General features: G+C 44.9%; 1 protein-coding gene across 4 annotated transcripts in view; it reads right to left on the bottom strand.

Moving 5' to 3' along the window:
• osbpl1a (oxysterol binding protein-like 1A) overlaps positions 1 to 17,627 on the bottom strand; it is a 257,078-nt gene that overhangs the window by 38,359 nt on the left and 201,092 nt on the right. For all 4 annotated transcript variants that reach the window (XM_073045588.1, XM_073045581.1, XM_073045597.1 and 1 more), the window contains 2 exons: positions 13,017 to 13,092; positions 5,080 to 5,214 (listed from right to left, as the gene is read on the bottom strand). In XM_073045588.1, coding sequence (XP_072901689.1) covers positions 5,080 to 5,214; positions 13,017 to 13,092 — 211 coding nt within the window. The remainder of the gene's footprint in view (positions 1 to 5,079; positions 5,215 to 13,016; positions 13,093 to 17,627) is intronic.

Genomic DNA, 17,627 nt, shown 5'->3' on the forward strand with positions numbered 1-17,627 from the left:
CTCTCTCTACTCTTCTTGCTGCCTCATAATCAAAGACATCACCCACCCCGGACATTCTCTCTTCTCCCTCCTCCCACCAGGCAGAAGAAACAAAAGCCTGAAGGTCCAAGAACAGCTTCTATCCTTCTATTGGAAGATCATTGAATGCTACTTTCTTCGGCAGTTTAACGGGGGCACGACTGCGCAAGCGTGTGTAAGTCGGACCATGAGGCAGCGGGAGTATTTAAAGAGAACAGTAGAAGGAGCGGGCGACGTTATAGCGGGTGACGGAGTAGAGGGGGACAGAGTAGGAAGACTTTGTCTCGAGATGCTTCGGTGAGCAGAGGCTGAGGACGAGCTTCACTCCAAGTGAGGTAAGGCCAGGTAAGTTCCTTTCAAAGGAGAAAGTTTCAAAAGTTGAGGCAAGTATTGGGTAGGTCATGGCAGCTGAGATCGGCCCCGTGGTTTGTTCATCCTGCAGCATGTGGGAAATCAGGGATACTTCCAGTGTCCCTGACGACTATGTGTGCAGGAAGTGTGTCCAGCTGCAGCTTCTGGCAGACCGCATTGAGCATCTGGAGCTGCGATTGGATTCATACTGGAGCATCCACGATGCTGAGAAAGTCGTGAATAGCACGTTCAGTGAGTTGGCCACACCGCAGGTAAAGGCTACACAGGCAGAAAGGGAAGGGGTGGCCACTAGACAGCGTAGCAATAGGCAGGTAGTGCAGGAGTCCCCTGAGGTAATCTCCCTCCTAAACAGATATACTGATTTGGATACTGCTGGGGAGATGTCTCATCAGGGGAAGGCAGCAGCAGCCGAGTTCATTGCACCATGGGTGGCTCTGCGGCACAGGAGGGAAGGAAAAGGAGTGGGAGAGCTGTAGTGATAGGGGATTCGATTGTAAGGGGAATAGATAGGCGTTTCTGCGGCTGCAAACGAGACTCCAGGATGGTTTGTTGCCTCCCTGGTGCAAGGGTCAAGGATGTCTCTGAGCGGCTGCAGGACATTCTGGAATGGAAGGGTAAACAGCCAGTGGTCATGGTGCACATAGGTACCAATGATATAGGTAAAAAACGGGATGAGGTCCTACAAGGTGAATTTAGGGAGTTAGGAGATAAACTAAAAAGTCGGACCACAAAGGTAATAATCTCTGGATTACTACCAGTGCCACGTGCTAGTCAGAGTAGAAATAGGAGGATATTTCAGATGAATACGTGGCTTGAAAAATGGTGCAAGGGGGAGGGATTCAAATTTCTGGGGCATTGGAACCAGTTCTGGGGGAGGTGGGACCGGTATAAACAGGACGGTCTGCACCTGGGCTAGACTGGAACCAATGTCCTAGGGGGAGCATTTGCTACTGCTGTTCAGGAGGATTTAAACTAATGTGGCAGGGGGATGGGAACAAGTGCAGAGAGACAGAGGGGTGTAAAATGAGGGTAGAAGCAAAAAGTAGTAAGGTGAAAAGTAAAAGTGGCAGGCAGGCAAATCCAGGGCAAAAAGCAAAAAGGGCCACTTTTCAACATAATTGTATAAGGGCTAAGAGTGTTGTAAAAACAAGCCTGAAGGCTTTGTGTGTCAATGCGAGGAGCATTCGTAACAAGGTGGATGAATTGAATGTGCAGATAGTTATTAATGAATATGATATAGTTGGGATCACAGAGACATGGCTCCAGGGTGACCAAGGATGGGAGCTCAACATCCAGGGATATTCAATATTCCGGAGGGATAGACAGGAAAGAAAAGGAGGTGGGGTAGCATTGCTGGTTAGAGAGGAGATTAACGCAATAGAAAGGAAGGACATTAGCCTAGAGGATGTGGAATCGATATGGGTAGAGCTGCATAACACTAAGGGGCAGAAAATGCTGGTGGGAGTTGTGTACAGGCCACCTAACAGTAGTAGTGAGGTTGGGGATGGCATTAAACAGGAAATTAGAAATGCGTGCAATAAAGGAACAGTAGTTATAATGGGTGACTTCAATCTACATATAGATTGGGTGAACCAAATTGGTAAGGGTGCTGAGGAAGAGGATTTCTTGGAATGTATGCGGGATGGTTTTCTGAACCAACATGTCGAGGAACCAACTAGGGAGCAGGCCATTCTAGACTGGATTGAGCAACGAGGAAGGGTTAGTTAGCAATCTTGTCGTGCGAGGCCCCTTGGGTAAGAGTGACCATAATATGGTGGAATTCTTCATTAAGATGGAGAGTGACATAGTTAATTCAGAAACAAAGGTTCTGAACTTAAAGAAGGGTAACTTTGAAGGTATGAGATGTGAATTAGCTAAGATAGACTGGCAAATGATACTTAAAGGGTTGACGGTGTATATCCAATGGCAAGCATTTAAAGATCGCATGGACGAACTACAAGAATTGTTCATCCCAGTTTGGCAAAAGAATAAACCAGGGAAGGTAGTGCACCTGTGGCTGACAAGGGAAATTAGGGATAGTATCAAGTCCAAAGAAGAAACATATAAATTAGCAAAAAAAGCGGCACACCTGAGGACAGGGAGAAATTCAGAGACCAGCAGAGGAGGACAAAGGGCTTAATTAGGAAAGGGAAAAAAGATTATGAGAGAAAGCTGGCAGGGAACATAAAAACTGACTGTAAAAGCTTTTATAGATAGGTGAAAAGAAAAGGATTGGTCAAGACAAATGTAGGTCCCTTACAGTCAGAAACAGGTGAATTAATCATAGGGAACAAAGACATGGCAGACCAATTGAATAACTACTTTGGTTCTGTCTTCACTAAGGAGGACGTAAATAATCTTCCGGAAATAGTAAGGGACCGAGAGTCTAGTGAGATGGAGGAACTGAGGGAAATACATGTTAGTAGGGAAGTGGTGTTAGGTAAATTGAAGTGATTAAAGGCAGATAAATCCCCAGGGCCAGATGGTCTGCATCCCAGAGTGCTTAAGGAAGTAGCCCAAGAAATAGTGGATGCATTAGTGATAATTTTTCAAAATTCCTTAGATTCTGGATTAGCTCCTGAGGATTGGAAGGTGGCTAATGTAACCTCACTTTTTAAAAAAGGAGGGAGAGAAAAACCGGGGAATTATAGACCAGTGAGTCTGACATCGGTAGTGGGGAACATTAGAGTCGGTTATCAAAGATGTGATAACAGCACATTTGGAAAGAGGTGAAATCATCGGACAAAGTCAGCATGGATTTGTGAAAGGAAAATCATGTCTGACGAATCTTATAGAATTTTTTGAAGATGTAACTAGTAGAGTGGATAGGGGACAGCCAGTGGATGTGGTATATTTAGATTTTCAAAAGGCTTCTGACAAGGTCCTACACAGGAGATTAGTGTGCAAACTTAAAGCACATGGTATTGGGGGTATAGTATTGATGTGGATAGAGAATTGGTTGGCAGACAGGAAGCAAAGAGTGGGAGTAAATGGGACCTTTTCAGAATGGCAGGCAGTGACTAGTGGGGTACCGCAAGGCTCAGTGCTGGGACACCAGTTGTTTACATTATATATTAATGATTTAGACGAGGGAATTAAATGCAGCATCTCTAAGTTTGCGGATGACACGAAGCTGGGCGGCGGTGTTAGCTGTGAGGAGGATGCTAAGAGAATGCAGGGTGACTTGGATAGGTTAGGAGAGTGGGCAAATTCATGGCAAATGCAATTTAATGTGGATAAATGTGAGGTTATCCACTTTGGTTGCAAGAACAGGAAAACAGATTATTATCTTAACGGTGGCCGATTAGGAAAAGGGGAGGTGCAATGAGACCTGGGTGTCATTGTACACCAGTCATTGAAGTACAGCAGGCAGTGAAAAAGGCAAATAGTATGTTGGCATTCATAGCAAAAGGATTTGAGTACAGGAGCAGGGAAGTTCTACTGCAGTTGTACAAGGCCTTGGTGAGACCGCACCTAGAGTATTTTGTGCAGTTTTGGTCCCCTAATCTGAGGAAAGACATTCTTGCCATAGAGGGAGTACAGAGAAGGTTCACCAGATTGATTCCTGGGATGGCAGGACTTTCATATGAAGAAAGACTGGATCAACTAGGCTTATACTCACTGGAATTTAGAAGATTGAGGGGGGGATCTTATTGAAACGTATAAAATTCTAAAGGGATTGGACAGGCTAGATGCAGGAAGATGGTTTCCGATGTTGGGGAAGTCCAGAACGAGGGGTCACAGTTTAAGGATAAAGGGAAAGCCTTTTAGGACCGAGATGAGGAAAAACTTCTTCATACAGAGAGTGGTGAATCTGTGGAATTCTCTGCCACAGGAAACAGTTGAGGCTATATTGAGACTATATTGGCTATATTTAAGAGGAAGTTAGATATGGCCCTTGTGGCCAAAGGGATTGGGGGTATGGAGAGAAAGCAGGTACAGGGTTCTGAGTTGGATGATCAGCCATGATCATACTGAATGGTGGTGCAGGCTCGAAGGGCCGAATAGCCTACTCCTGCACCTATTTTCTATGTTTCTACCCTAGAATGGATCCTTGTTATGGCCTTACACCTTACCGTCTGCCTGCTCTGCACTCGCTCTGCATCTGTAACACTCTATTCTGCATTCTGTTGTTACTTTTTTCCTTGTATTACCTCCATGAGCCATTGTAATGAATTGATCTGTATGAACAATTTGCAAGTCAACATTTCCAATATTGTATGTGTACTTTAATTTGCCTAATATAAAGCTGATCAACATTTTACCAATGAAAAGATGTAATAATTGTGAAGAACAGCAACTTTAGATGGAGGATCTAAGAAGCACACCATCGAGTACATCTTCAAAAGATTAGTGAAGGCAGCATCCATCACTATGGACTTTCACCATCCAGGATATACCCTCTTCTCATTTCCATCGGGGTGGAGATACAGGAGTCTGAAAAATCCACACTCAACAATGTAGGAACAGCTTCTTCCCCTCTATCATCAGATTTCTATACTGTCTACGAACCCATAAACACTACTTCATCATTCCTTTATTTTAAACAAGCTTTGTAACTTAATTTTATATATCTGCACTGTACTGGTGCCACAAAACAACACGGTTCTCATCATCTAAGTCAGTGATAATAAACCAGAATGACTCTGATGTATGCAGTAATGTGATTTCAGTAGACAACAGATATACCTGCATTCTTTCCAATGAAGTTTGGGAACTGATTGCTTCATGAATGAGATACGTGTGCTCCATGTATTCTGTGAGTCGTTGGAGGAAGCTAAGTGGCTCATTAAATATAACAGGCATGGCAATCTTGGACAGCTCCTGCAACAGAGAATTTAAAGGTTACTTCAGTACAAAAATTTCATCTACACAATGAAATCACAATGTAATTTCATCCACAGATTCTAATGTAACAAGGAAAGCAGTTCAAGTCACTGCAGAGCCACTGAAAGACACCAAACTTTGCATTTAACAAATCAATAATATTAACAAGAACATAAGAAATAGGAGCAGGAGTAGGCCATCCGGCCCATCGAGCCTGCCCCACCATTCAATAAGATCACGGCTGATCTGTCCATAAACTCAACTCCATCTACCTGCCTTTCCCCCGTAACTCTTAATTCCCCTACTATGTAAAAACCTATCTAACTGTATCTTAAATATATTTAGTGAAGAAGCCTCAACTGCTTCCCTGGGCAGAAAATTCCACAGATTCACCACTCTCTGGGAAAAACAGTTTCTCCTCATCTCCATCCTAAATCTTCTCCCCTGAATCTTGAGGCAATGTCTCCTAGTCCTAGTTTCACCTACCAATGGAAACAACTTTCCTACTTCTATCTTATCTATCCCTTTCAAAATGTTGTATTCCTCTTCACTAAGCCAGCTGGGCTATTATGATACATTACAGATATGACCTGAGTATTTGGTAGGAACAAGTGTTCCAGCCTAGCATACCCTCATCCTCTGGAAGTACAGCTTCAGTAACAATATCCAGTTTCGGAACTGAGCCCAACAAAGAGTCCAGTGGGAAGCTACGGAGAGTAGTGGACTCTTCCAAATACACCAGAGGCGTATTCCTCCCCACTCGGTAGTTTGTGTAGGGGGCACTGTTTCAAGAAGGCAGCATTCACCATTAAAGATCTGCAACGTCTTCTCACGGCTACTGGACGGGAGGTACAGAAGCCTGCAGTCCCACACCACCAGGAACAGCTGGTTCCCTTCAACCATACGGTTCTTGAACCAACCAGCACAACCCTAATCACTACACTATGATCACTCAGACGACTTTGCACAAAAATAGACTTTTTTTTGTTCTAACTGTATTTTCTTGCAAAAAGTTGTATACAATTTATGTTTTACTTGTGAATGCTGTTTATGTGATGCTCTGCACCTGTGATGCTGCTGCGAGTAAGTTTTTCATTGCACCTGTACATACTTGTGCAGATGACAATAAACTCAGACCCCTCACAAACCACATGCACCCACTTATACTAATGCTATTTTACTCTCCCTTCGTTCCCATCAACTCTCCCTCCACCACTCACCTACACACTAGGCCTTCGTTAGTCTCGATAGACCATGGATTTGCACCTTGGAAAGTTTCCAGGGCGCAAGCCTGGGCAAAGTTTTTTTTATGGGAGACCGGCAGTTGCCCAAGCTGCAAATGTCCCCTCTCCACGCCACCGATGTTGTCCAAGGGAAGGGCATTAAGACCCATGCAGCTTTGCACCGGTGTCATCGCAGAGCAATGTGTGGCTAAGTGCCTTGCTCAAGGACACAGACGCAGCCTCAGCCAAGGCTCAAATGAGTGACCTTCAGATCACTAGACGAACGCCTTAACCACTTGGCCACGTGCCAACACACACTAGGGGTAATATACAGCAGCTAATAATCATATTAACCTGCATTTGTATCTTGGGGATGTGGCAAGAAACTGGAGCACCCAGGGGAAACAATGACAACTGGCCAAAATTGATTAGAAAAGCACATTGGCAAGGACGACATCAGAGCAGCAATGGCTGGAATTTCTGGGAGCAATTCAGAAAGCATAGGATATATACATCCCAAAGAGGAAGAAGTGTCCTAATGGCAGGATGATGCAGCTGTGGCTGACGAGAAGTCAAAGCCAAAGACACAGCACAGAGTAGAGAAAAAATTAGTTAGAGGATTGGGAAACTTCTAAAAATCAATAGAAGGTAAATAAAAAGCCATAAAGGAGGAAAAATCAAATATAAAGGTAAGCTAACCAATAATATTAAAGGGGATACCAAATTTTTCTTCAGATATATCAAATGTAAAAGAGAGTTGAGAGTATTGGGACAGCTGGAAGATGACGTCGGAGAGGGGGACAGGGAAATGACAGATGAACTGAATAAGTATTATGCATCAGTCTTCACTGTGGAAGACACTAGCAGAATGCCAGAAGTTCGAGAGTGTGGAGGGCAGAAGTGTGTGAAATAGCCATCATTAGGGGTAAGGTTTTTGGGAAACTGGCAAGTCTAAAATTAGATAAGTCACCTGACTCAGATGGTGTACACCCCAGGATTCTGAAAGAGGTGGCTGAAGAGATTGTGGAGGCATTAGTAATGATCTTTCAAGAATCAGTTGATCCTGACATGGCTCTGGTTGAACAGGAACTTTCAAATGTCACTCCACTCTTCAAGAAGGCAGAGAGACAGAAGAAATGAAATTGTAGGCCAGTTAGTTTGACTCTAGTGGTTGGGAAGATGTTAGAATGAATTGTTAAGGATGTGGTTTTGGGGTACTTGAAGGCACATGATAAAATAGGCTAAAGTCAGCAAGGGTTTCTTAAGGGAAAATCTTGTCTGACAATCTGATGGAATTTTTTAAAGAAATAACAAGCAAGATAGACAAAAGAGAATCGGTAGATACGAGGAAATCTGCAGATGCTGGAAATTCAAACAACACACACAAAATGCTGGTGGAACACAGCAGGCCAGGCAGCATCTATAAGGAGAAACACCATCGATGTTTCGGGCCGAGACCCTTCGTCAGAATCGGTAGATGTTGTGTACTTGGATTTTCAGAAGGCCTTTGATAAGGTGCCACACGAGGGTGCTTAACGTGTTTAGAGCCTTGGTATTACAGGAAAGATACCAACATTGATAGAGCATTGGTTGATTGGCAAGAAGCAAAGAGTGGGAACAAAGAGAGCGTTTTTTGGTTGGCTGTCGGTGACTGGAGGTGTTCCACAGGTGTCTCTGTTGGGACTGCTTCTTAAGTTATACATCAATGATTTGGATGACAGAAATGTGGCCAAGTTTGTGGAAGATACAAATATAGGTAGAGGGGCAGGTAGTTCTGAGGAATTAGAGAGGCAACAGAAGAACTTAGACAGATTAAGAGAATGGGCAAAGAAGTGGCAGATGGAATACAGTGTTGGGAAATGTATGGTTATGCACTTTGGTAGCAGAAATAAAAGCCTAGACCATTTACTAAATGCAGAGAAAATTAAAAAAAAAACTGAGGTGCAAAGGGACTTGGGAGTCCTCGTACAGGATTCCCTAAAGGTTAATATACAGGTGGCAGGGAAGCCAAATGCAATGTTAGCTTTCATTTTGAAAAGACTAGAATATGAAAGGATGTGATGCTGAAGCTTTATAAAGTACTGGTGAGGCCTCACTTGGAGTTTTGTGAACAGTTTTGGGCCCTTATTCAAGAGAGGATGTACTTACATTGGAGAGGGTTCAAAGGAGGTTCCTGAAACCGGTTCCAGGATTGAAAGGCTGACCATATAAAGAGTGTTTGATGGCTCTGGGCCTCTACTCACTGGAATACAGAAGAATGAGTGGTGACCTAATTGAAACCTGTCAAACATTGAAAGGCCTCAACAGAGCAGACCTGGAGAGGATGTTTCCTATGGTGGGGGAGTCTAGGACCAGAGGACACAGCCTTGAATGTCCTTTAGAATGGAGATGGGGAGGAATTTCTTTAGCAGGAGAGTAGTGAATCTGTGGAATTCATTGCCACAAGTGGCTGTGGAGGCCAAGTCATTGGGTTATTTAAGGGAGAGGTTGATAGATTATTGATTAGTCCAGGCATGAAGGGATACGTGGAAAGGCATGAGATTGAGGGGGAAAATGATTCAGCCATGATGAAATGGCAAAGCAGATTCGATGGGCCAAATGGCCTAATCCTGCTCCTATATCTTATGGATTTTATTTAAAATTTTATATTTATGATACCTGGTTCAGTTCTCCCTTCTCCCCCCACAACACCACAGAGCTGACCTGCCAAACATTTCCAGTCCTAGTTTCTTTTTTTAAGTTGCCTAGCGCTGGTTGATTTGAATGTTTCTTTTTGGCTGTGAAATACCTTGGGAAGACAGAATGTATAATTGTGGAGGAAGAAGGGAGAATGAGTAGCTGGTTCAAACCTTGGACATGCCAGTGCTGCCAGAGACATCATGGCACAGGTCCTGGAGAATCAGTCCTGCCGGAAAAGGACACACGATTTATGGAATCACCTCTCACCTTTGGATGCCCTTGGAGAATTTGGTTGGTCCAAGACCAGCAACGCTCCATCATTGGCAGATTTCAAGGCACTGGAGAGTACAGAATTTCTGGATGGTGTGGGCTTGATGTGGGACATCTCCTCCACACAAGGTGCCTGGTCTAGTCCCAGTTTGGCATCTGCGGACCTCAGTCAGGATTAGAACTCTCCCTTGCCATCAGACACTTTAAACTGGCAAAGACTAAGACATTGGTGTGGTGGACAGTGAAGAAGGTTATTTTAGAGTACTACAGAATCTAGAAATGAGCCAAGTAATGGCAAGTGGAATTTAACTCCGACAAGTGCAAAGTTACATTTTATTCAGTTAAAGCAAGGCAAGGCAGGTGGACTCTGGCAAGTGGAACAGCGAGACAGAGCACAGGCTTTCATTGGCCCGAGCACCATGGGCCTGGGCCTAACACAGAGATGAAGTCACAAAGAAGATGTGTCAACATTCTACTTCGCTAGGAGTTTGAAGGAAGTGAAGTGAAGTAGAAGTCACTAGCAGATTTCTTTAGATACACGGTGAAGAGCGTTCAGACAGGTGGCATCACAGCCCGGTGCAGAGGCTCCAATTACAGGATAAAAGAAGCTGCAGAGGGTTATAAGCTCAGCCAGCTCAGACACAGCCCTCTCATCTTCAAAAGGCAATGCCTTCAGGAAGAGGTACCCTTCATGAAGAACCCTCACCAGCCAAGACATACTTTCTTCTAATTAATCCCATCAGATGATGACACACACTCAACGTTTTCAGAACAGCTTCCCACCGTTGTCAGATTCCTTTATAGTCCATGATCCCCACCTCAGTATTGCTTCATTTGCACTATTTACTTAGATTTTAATTTATAGTAAGATTTATGTCTCTGCTGCTACCACAAAACAAATTTCATGTCATATAAGACGGTGATTATAAACCTGACTCTGACTCTGAATACACAAGCTGTACAAGATGTTGGTGAGACTGCAGTTTGAGTATTGTGTGCAGATTTGGTCACGAGACTGAGGAAGATTGTGATTAAACGGGAAAGGGTGCAGCAAAGATGTCGATGGGACCAGAAGGCTTGGATTATAAAGAGAGATTGGTTAGATTAGGACTTTTAGTCCCAACCCCCACACTCCCGGAACTCTTTGGAATGATTAGCGACCTTTCGCAGCACACAAAATCACAAGGGACATACTGAATGGTCACAGTCTCCTCCCAGGGTAGAAGTGGCAAACCGGTAGGCACAGTGTTAGGGTGAGAGGGGAACTATTTAAAGGGGATCTGAATGGCTTTTTCCACATGGGCTGCTGGGTACATGGAATTGGTAAAGGTGGGTACAATAGCCACACTTGGACAGGTACTTGGAAAGGAAAGGTTTAGAGGGATATGGGCTAAATGCAGGAAAATGGGACTAGCTCGGGTAGGCAACTTGGTCAGCATGGATCAGTTCGGCTGAGTTCTGTATGACTCTATCAATATACCGAGTGTCATCAGTGGGCAGAAGCCAAACTGGACCAACCACCTATCGACCTTGGCTCTAACAGCAGGTCAGTGTCTGGGTAACTGGTGGTGGGTGACTCAGCCCTTTCCACCATATGAAAGCCAGGAGTGGGAGGGAATACCCTCCACTTACCCGGGTGGTATTAATTAGAAGAAGGTACCATTGGCTGCCACCTTAATCATCTGCTTGTGATGCTACTGCATCACTGTGTGTGTGTATACATGCACTTTTGCCTTTGACAATAAACTCATTTTGAATTGAGTGGGCTAGATGGAGTGACTTTTTAAAGTGATTTGAAGAATAGACAGAAGAATGAGAGGGGAAATGAGGAGTCCAATCACAAAGATTGGTGGGATTGTGGTCAATTCCACTTTACATTCGCACATCCACACGTCTGTTCACAGACTACTCCATTGCCTAGTTGAAACCAGGCATAGATTAGAGGTCATCTGGGTAATCTTCAACCTGTTGCATCAACGTCAATTCTCTAACGTCCAGTATCCACTTTCCTCGGTCCCTTCCTCTTTATTTATATTATGCTGATCCCACCAGCCCAGCAACCCTCCCCTTTCCCCTCCAACCTCCTCAATCTGCCCATCACCCACTCATTCCTCCCTTAGTTCCCCTCCTTCTCTTTACTTCAAGGCTCTCTACCGTCTCCTAGCAGATTGCATCTTCTTTCAGCCCTTTATCACTTCCTCCGATCACCTGCCAGCTTCTGAAATCATTCCCATTCTCCTCTCTCTCTATCACCCCCCTGACCTGGATTCACCCATCACCTGCCAGCTTCTGAAATCATTCCCATTCTCCTCTCTCTCTATCACCCCCCTGACCTGGATTCACCCATCACCTGCCAGCTTCTGAAATCATTCCCATTCTCCTCTCTCTCTATCACCCCCCTGACCTGGATTCACCCATCACCTCCCAGCTTCTGAAATCATTCCCATTCTCCTCTCTCTCTATCACCCCCCTGACCTGGATTCACCCATCACCTGCCAGCTTCTGAAATCATTCCCATTCTCCTCTCTCTCTATCACCCCCCTGACCTGGATTCACCCATCACCTGCCAGCTTCTGAAATCATTCCCATTCTCCTCTCTCTCTATCACCCCCCTGACCTGGATTCACCCATCACCTGCCAGCTTCTGAAATCATTCCCATTCTCCTCTCTCTCTATCACCCCCCTGACCTGGATTCACCCATCACCTGCCAGCTTCTGAAATCATTCCCATTCTCCTCTCTCTCTATCACCCCCCTGACCTGGATTCACCCATCACCTGCCAGCTTCTGAAATCATTCCCATTCTCCTCTCTCTCTATCACCCCCCTGACCTGGATTCACCCATCACCTGCCAGCTTCTGAAATCATTCCCATTCTCCTCTCTCTCTATCACCCCCCTGACCTGGATTCACCCATCACCTGCCAGCTTCTGAAATCATTCCCATTCTCCTCTCTCTCTATCACCCCCCTGACCTGGATTCACCCATCACCTGCCAGCTTCTGAAATCATTCCCATTCTCCTCTCTCTCTATCACCCCCCTGACCTGGATTCACCCATCACCTGCCAGCTTCTGAAATCATTCCCATTCTCCTCTCTCTCTATCACCCCCCTGACCTGGATTCACCCATCACCTGCCAGCTTCTGAAATCATTCCCATTCTCCTCTCTCTCTATCACCCCCCTGACCTGGATTCACCCATCACCTGCCAGCTTCTGAAATCATTCCCATTCTCCTCTCTCTCTATCACCCCCCTGACCTGGATTCACCCATCACCTGCCAGCTCTTGCTCCACCCTTTCCCCACCTCTTCATACCAGCTTTCTCCCCTCTTTCTGTCCAGTCCTGTTGAAAGGTCTCAGCCTGAAATATAGGCTGAACATTTCCTTCCGTAGATGCTGCCTGACCTGTGAAGTTCTTCCAGATTATGGTGGAGGCTTGGAAAGAGGCAGAACCTCCTTCACACTAACACAGCCCTAGGATGCTGCATGAAGGGCTGGGGCCTGCAGGGTTATGGAGCCGGTACCAGAGGTTGGGGACAGACTAGAACGAACGCAGTGGGCCGAACAGCAGCCTTCCACCCTAAAAATGTTCCACTATTCGGTTCTATAAGAATGTTGGATTCACTCACCATTCCGATGCATTTACGCAGAATACTCCAAATACTAAAATCGTCTCTGGAAAACATCGGGGCCGGCAAACTCGTCCTGAAGTGGATAAGAAAGTCATCAATTATTCAATTTATACACAAGCGAATAAAAAACGGAAGTAACATTTTATTTATAGATCAGATTAATTTGCAAATGAAACAGGGAAAATTTTATTAGTGCCTCATTAAATTGACATTTATATCCAGCCTCCTTCAAGCAATGATTAGACATTGATCTGATCTTTGTCTATCAGGGTCTGCTCACTTCCTCCCCTCACTCCCTACCCAAACTAGATGAGGAGGTAATAAAATCACTCTCACACACACATTCCAGTGGACATGGTGAAAGAAGGACCAAAACTAATTATAATTTGGGTAAATCTTTGCCATCACTTGCACTGGTTCAGCATGCAAATTAAACAAGTTCCTTTATGTGCTGAGGTAAAATATCACTACATTTTCAAGTGATATAGCAGACTTGAGGGGTTAAATGGTCAGCTACCCACTTCTATTCCTTGTACCATGAGGCAGAACAGATGGCATTACTGATGAAGACCCTTCAGAAGGGGCACTCATTGGTAAAGCCACCTTGCCCAGTTGTCCTGGAAACAGCTGCCCCTCCTGATGTGTTGGCCACTGTAACATCATGCAGCTGGAGGAGGGGGGAATGGACAGGGGCACAGAGATCTGAACACAACAATAAAATCTTCAAATCAAGGGCATTTCTTCAGATTCCTCCTTCTTCAGCCCTCCTCTTCTCCCTATCCCCTCCCAGATCCTCACATCTCTCTCCCCACCCACTTCCCTATCACCTGCCAGCTTGTACTCCTCCCCCTCTTGCCACCTTCTTATCCTGGTGTCTGCCCCCTTCCATTCCAGTCCTGGTCAAAACGATGACGTTTATTCCCCTCCGAGATGCTGTCTGACCTGCTGAGCTCCACCAGCATTGTGTGTGTGTTGTTCAAAGCTTCCAGCATCTGCAGAATCCCTTGTGTCAATAAATCAGGGTTTGTAATGTAGCAGGAAGGTGTTGGAGAAATGGCCTGGTTGTTAATGAAGAACAGTTGATGCTGTGACCCTCGCTCTTTTCAGAGTACCAGGATGGAACAGGTGGTTATCTAAATTCACCCACTGAGCACAGTGACAGACAGATTTCTGTGAGACAAAACAAGGCGGTGGGTTGTGGAGTATTGTGTCTTGCGGGTGAATTGTACAGGATTTAAAGCTGCTGAGACCTTTGAATCAGCACAGTGCGTGGAGCCACTGCCTCACAGCACCAGATGAGGGTTCAGTCCCGACTTCTGGTACCGTGTGGAGTTTGCATGCTCTCCCTGTGATCACATGGCTTTTCCCCAGCTGCTCCAGTTCCCTCCCACAACAATGACATGTGGATCAGTGGGTTGACTGGTGGCCGTAGGTTGTCCTAGTGTACACTGAGGGTGGAATTTGGGGCGGGGTGGGAAGATGATGGGAATGTGGGAAGAATAAAACATATGATGAATGCAGGAGCGGTACTAGGTCTTGGTGAGGCCGCACTTGGAATGTGTTCGGTTTCGGTCACCGGGAGGTTTCCAAGGAACAAGGATGCTTCCAGCCTTGAGGGACCGAGTTACGAAGAGAGATTGAGCAGGTGGTGATTTTATTCAGTGGAGTGCAGGAGAATGAGGTGTGATCTTATAGAGCTCTATAAAATCAGGAGGATTAAAGAACTAGAAGATGCAGGTTAAAGGTGAGAGGGGAGGTAGTTAATAGGAACTTGAGGGGCAACTTTTTCGCTCAGAGGGTGGTGAGTATATTGATTGAACTGCCAGGGGAAGTGGTTGAAGTAGGTACATTAACAATATTTAAAAAGACATGTGGACAGGTACCTGGATAGGAAAGGTTGAGAGGGATCTGGGCCAAACACAGTCAAATGGGATTAGCTTAGATGGGAATCATGGTTGGTGGGATCAATTGGGCCGTGCTGTATGAGGGCAGAGAATGCTTACAAGGATATTGCCTGGACTTAAGGACCTGAGTTATTGGGAAAGGGTGCATAAAACTTTATTTCCTGGAGTGTAGGAGAACATGGAGATATTTGATGGAAGTATACAAAATTATGAGGGGTATTGGTAGGGTTAATACAAGCAGGCTTTTTCCACTGAAGTTCGGTGAGACTAGTATTAGAGGTTGTAGTATAAGGGAGAGAGGTAAAATATTTTAAGGGGAATTCCTTAAATCAGAGGGTGGCGTAAGTGTGGAAAGATATGCCAGTGGAATTGGTGGATTAGATTGCAATATTTCAGATAAATTTTGGATGGGAGGGTTATGGTCTAGGAGCAAGTTGATGGGACCAGGCAGAATAACAGTCAGCATGGACTAAATGGGCCGAAGGGCCTGTTTCTGTGCTGTAGTGCTCTATAACACTCTCTTTGATCAAGCACACCTCGTTTGTTTGAAAGTGGTCTGGATTCAATTCAATTCCTTAACATTCCTGGAGGAGTGCTTTGGGAATACTACAGAATGTTAGTTATGCAAAATAAACTATTTACTTGTGTAGCTGTATAATCTGTAACAGGAGAAACAGAATCACCAGCACAGCAAAGGCACAAGGACTGTCATCACACCACCTTCATTATTTATATCGTTTGACATGACAGCAAGCACCAGTTCACTGTCAAACTGTTCAACACAGGCAGCTTCAAATTACAGAGATTGGGTTTCCAAATTTTCCTTGACAGTTTGCTAAGAGTCTCAATATCTGAATACCAACAAAGCAAAAACACCAAAGCACTGGTTACCTTTTACCCTGCACCGTGATTGCACCAACACAATATTACTTCAGTGGTTACAGTATTTTCACACTCCAGTTTTACAACAATTCCCTGAGGACTCCCTATCAGAGTTTACCCAAAGGTACGGGTTCCAAACTGTTACTCTGCCTTACTCTACACACCTCCAAACTGTTACTCTGCCTTACTCCACACCTCCAAACTGTTACTCTGCCTTACTCTACACACCTCCAAACTGTTACTCTACCTTACTCTACACATCTCCAAACTGTTACTCTGCCTTACTCTACACATCTCCACCAAACTGTTCCTCTGCCTTACTCTACACACCTCCAAACTGTTACTCTGCCTTACTCTACACATCTCCACCAAACTGTTACTCTGCCTTACTCTACACATCTCCACCAAACTGTTACTCTGCCTTACTCTACACATCTCCACCAAACTGTTCCTCTGCCTTACTCTACACACCTCCAAACTGTTACTCTGCCTTACTCTACACATCTCCACCAAACTGTTCCTCTGCCTTACTCTACACACCTCCAAACTGTTACTCTGCCTTACTCTACACATCTCCACCAAACTGTTACTCTGCCTTACTCTACACATCTCCACCAAACTGTTACTCTGCCTTACTCTACACATCTCCACCAAACTGTTACTCTGCCTTACTCTACACACCTCCAAACTGTTCCTCTGCCTTACTCTACACATCTCCACCAAACTGTTACTCTGCCTTACTCTACACATCTCCACCAAACTGTTACTCTGCCTTACTCTACACATCTCCACCAAACTGTTCCTCTGCCTTACTCTACACATCTCCACCAAACTGTTCCTCTGCCTTACTCTACACATCTCCACCAAACTGTTACTCTGCCTTACTCTACACATCTCCACCAAACTGTTACTCTGCCTTACTCTACACACCTCCAAACTGTTACTCTGCCTTACTCTACACACCTCCAAACTGTTACTCTGCCTTACTCTACACATCTCCACCAAACTGTTACTCTGCCTTACTCTACACATCTCCACCAAACTGTTACTCTGCCTTACTCTACACATTTCTACCAAACTGTTACTCTGCCTTACTCTACACATCTCCACCAAACTGTTCCTCTGCCTTACTCTACACATCTCCACCAAACTGTTACTCTGCCTTACTCTACACATTTCTACCAAACTGTTACTCTGCCTTACTCTACACACCTCCAAACTGTTACTCTGCCTTACTCTACACATCTCCACCAAACTGTTACTCTGCCTTACTCTACACACCTCCAAACTGTTACTCTGCCTTACTCTACACACCTCCAAACTGTTACTCTGCCTTACTCCACACCTCCAAACTGTTACTCTACCTTACTCTACACATCTCCAAACTGTTACTCTGCCTTACTCTACACATTTCTACCAAACTGTTACTCTGCCTTACTCTACACACCTCCAAACTGTTACTCTGCCTTACTCTACACACCTCCAAACTGTTACTCTGCCTTACTCTACACATTTCTACCAAACTGTTACTCTGCCTTACTCTACACACCTCCAAACTGTTACTCTGCCTTACTCCACACCTCCAAACTGTTACTCTACCTTACTCTACACATCTCCAAACTGTTACTCTGCCTTACTCTACACATTTCTACCAAACTGTTACTCTGCCTTACTCTACACACCTCCAAACTGTTACTCTGCCTTACTCTACACATTTCTACCAAACTGTTACTCTGCCTTACTCTACACACCTCCAAACTGTTACTCTGCCTTACTCCACACCTCCAAACTGTTACTCTACCTTACTCTACACATCTCCAAA

Source organism: Hemitrygon akajei, chromosome 1 (genome assembly GCF_048418815.1).
Source record: "Hemitrygon akajei chromosome 1, sHemAka1.3, whole genome shotgun sequence".
In the NCBI taxonomy this organism is placed as follows: domain Eukaryota; kingdom Metazoa; phylum Chordata; class Chondrichthyes; order Myliobatiformes; family Dasyatidae; genus Hemitrygon; species Hemitrygon akajei.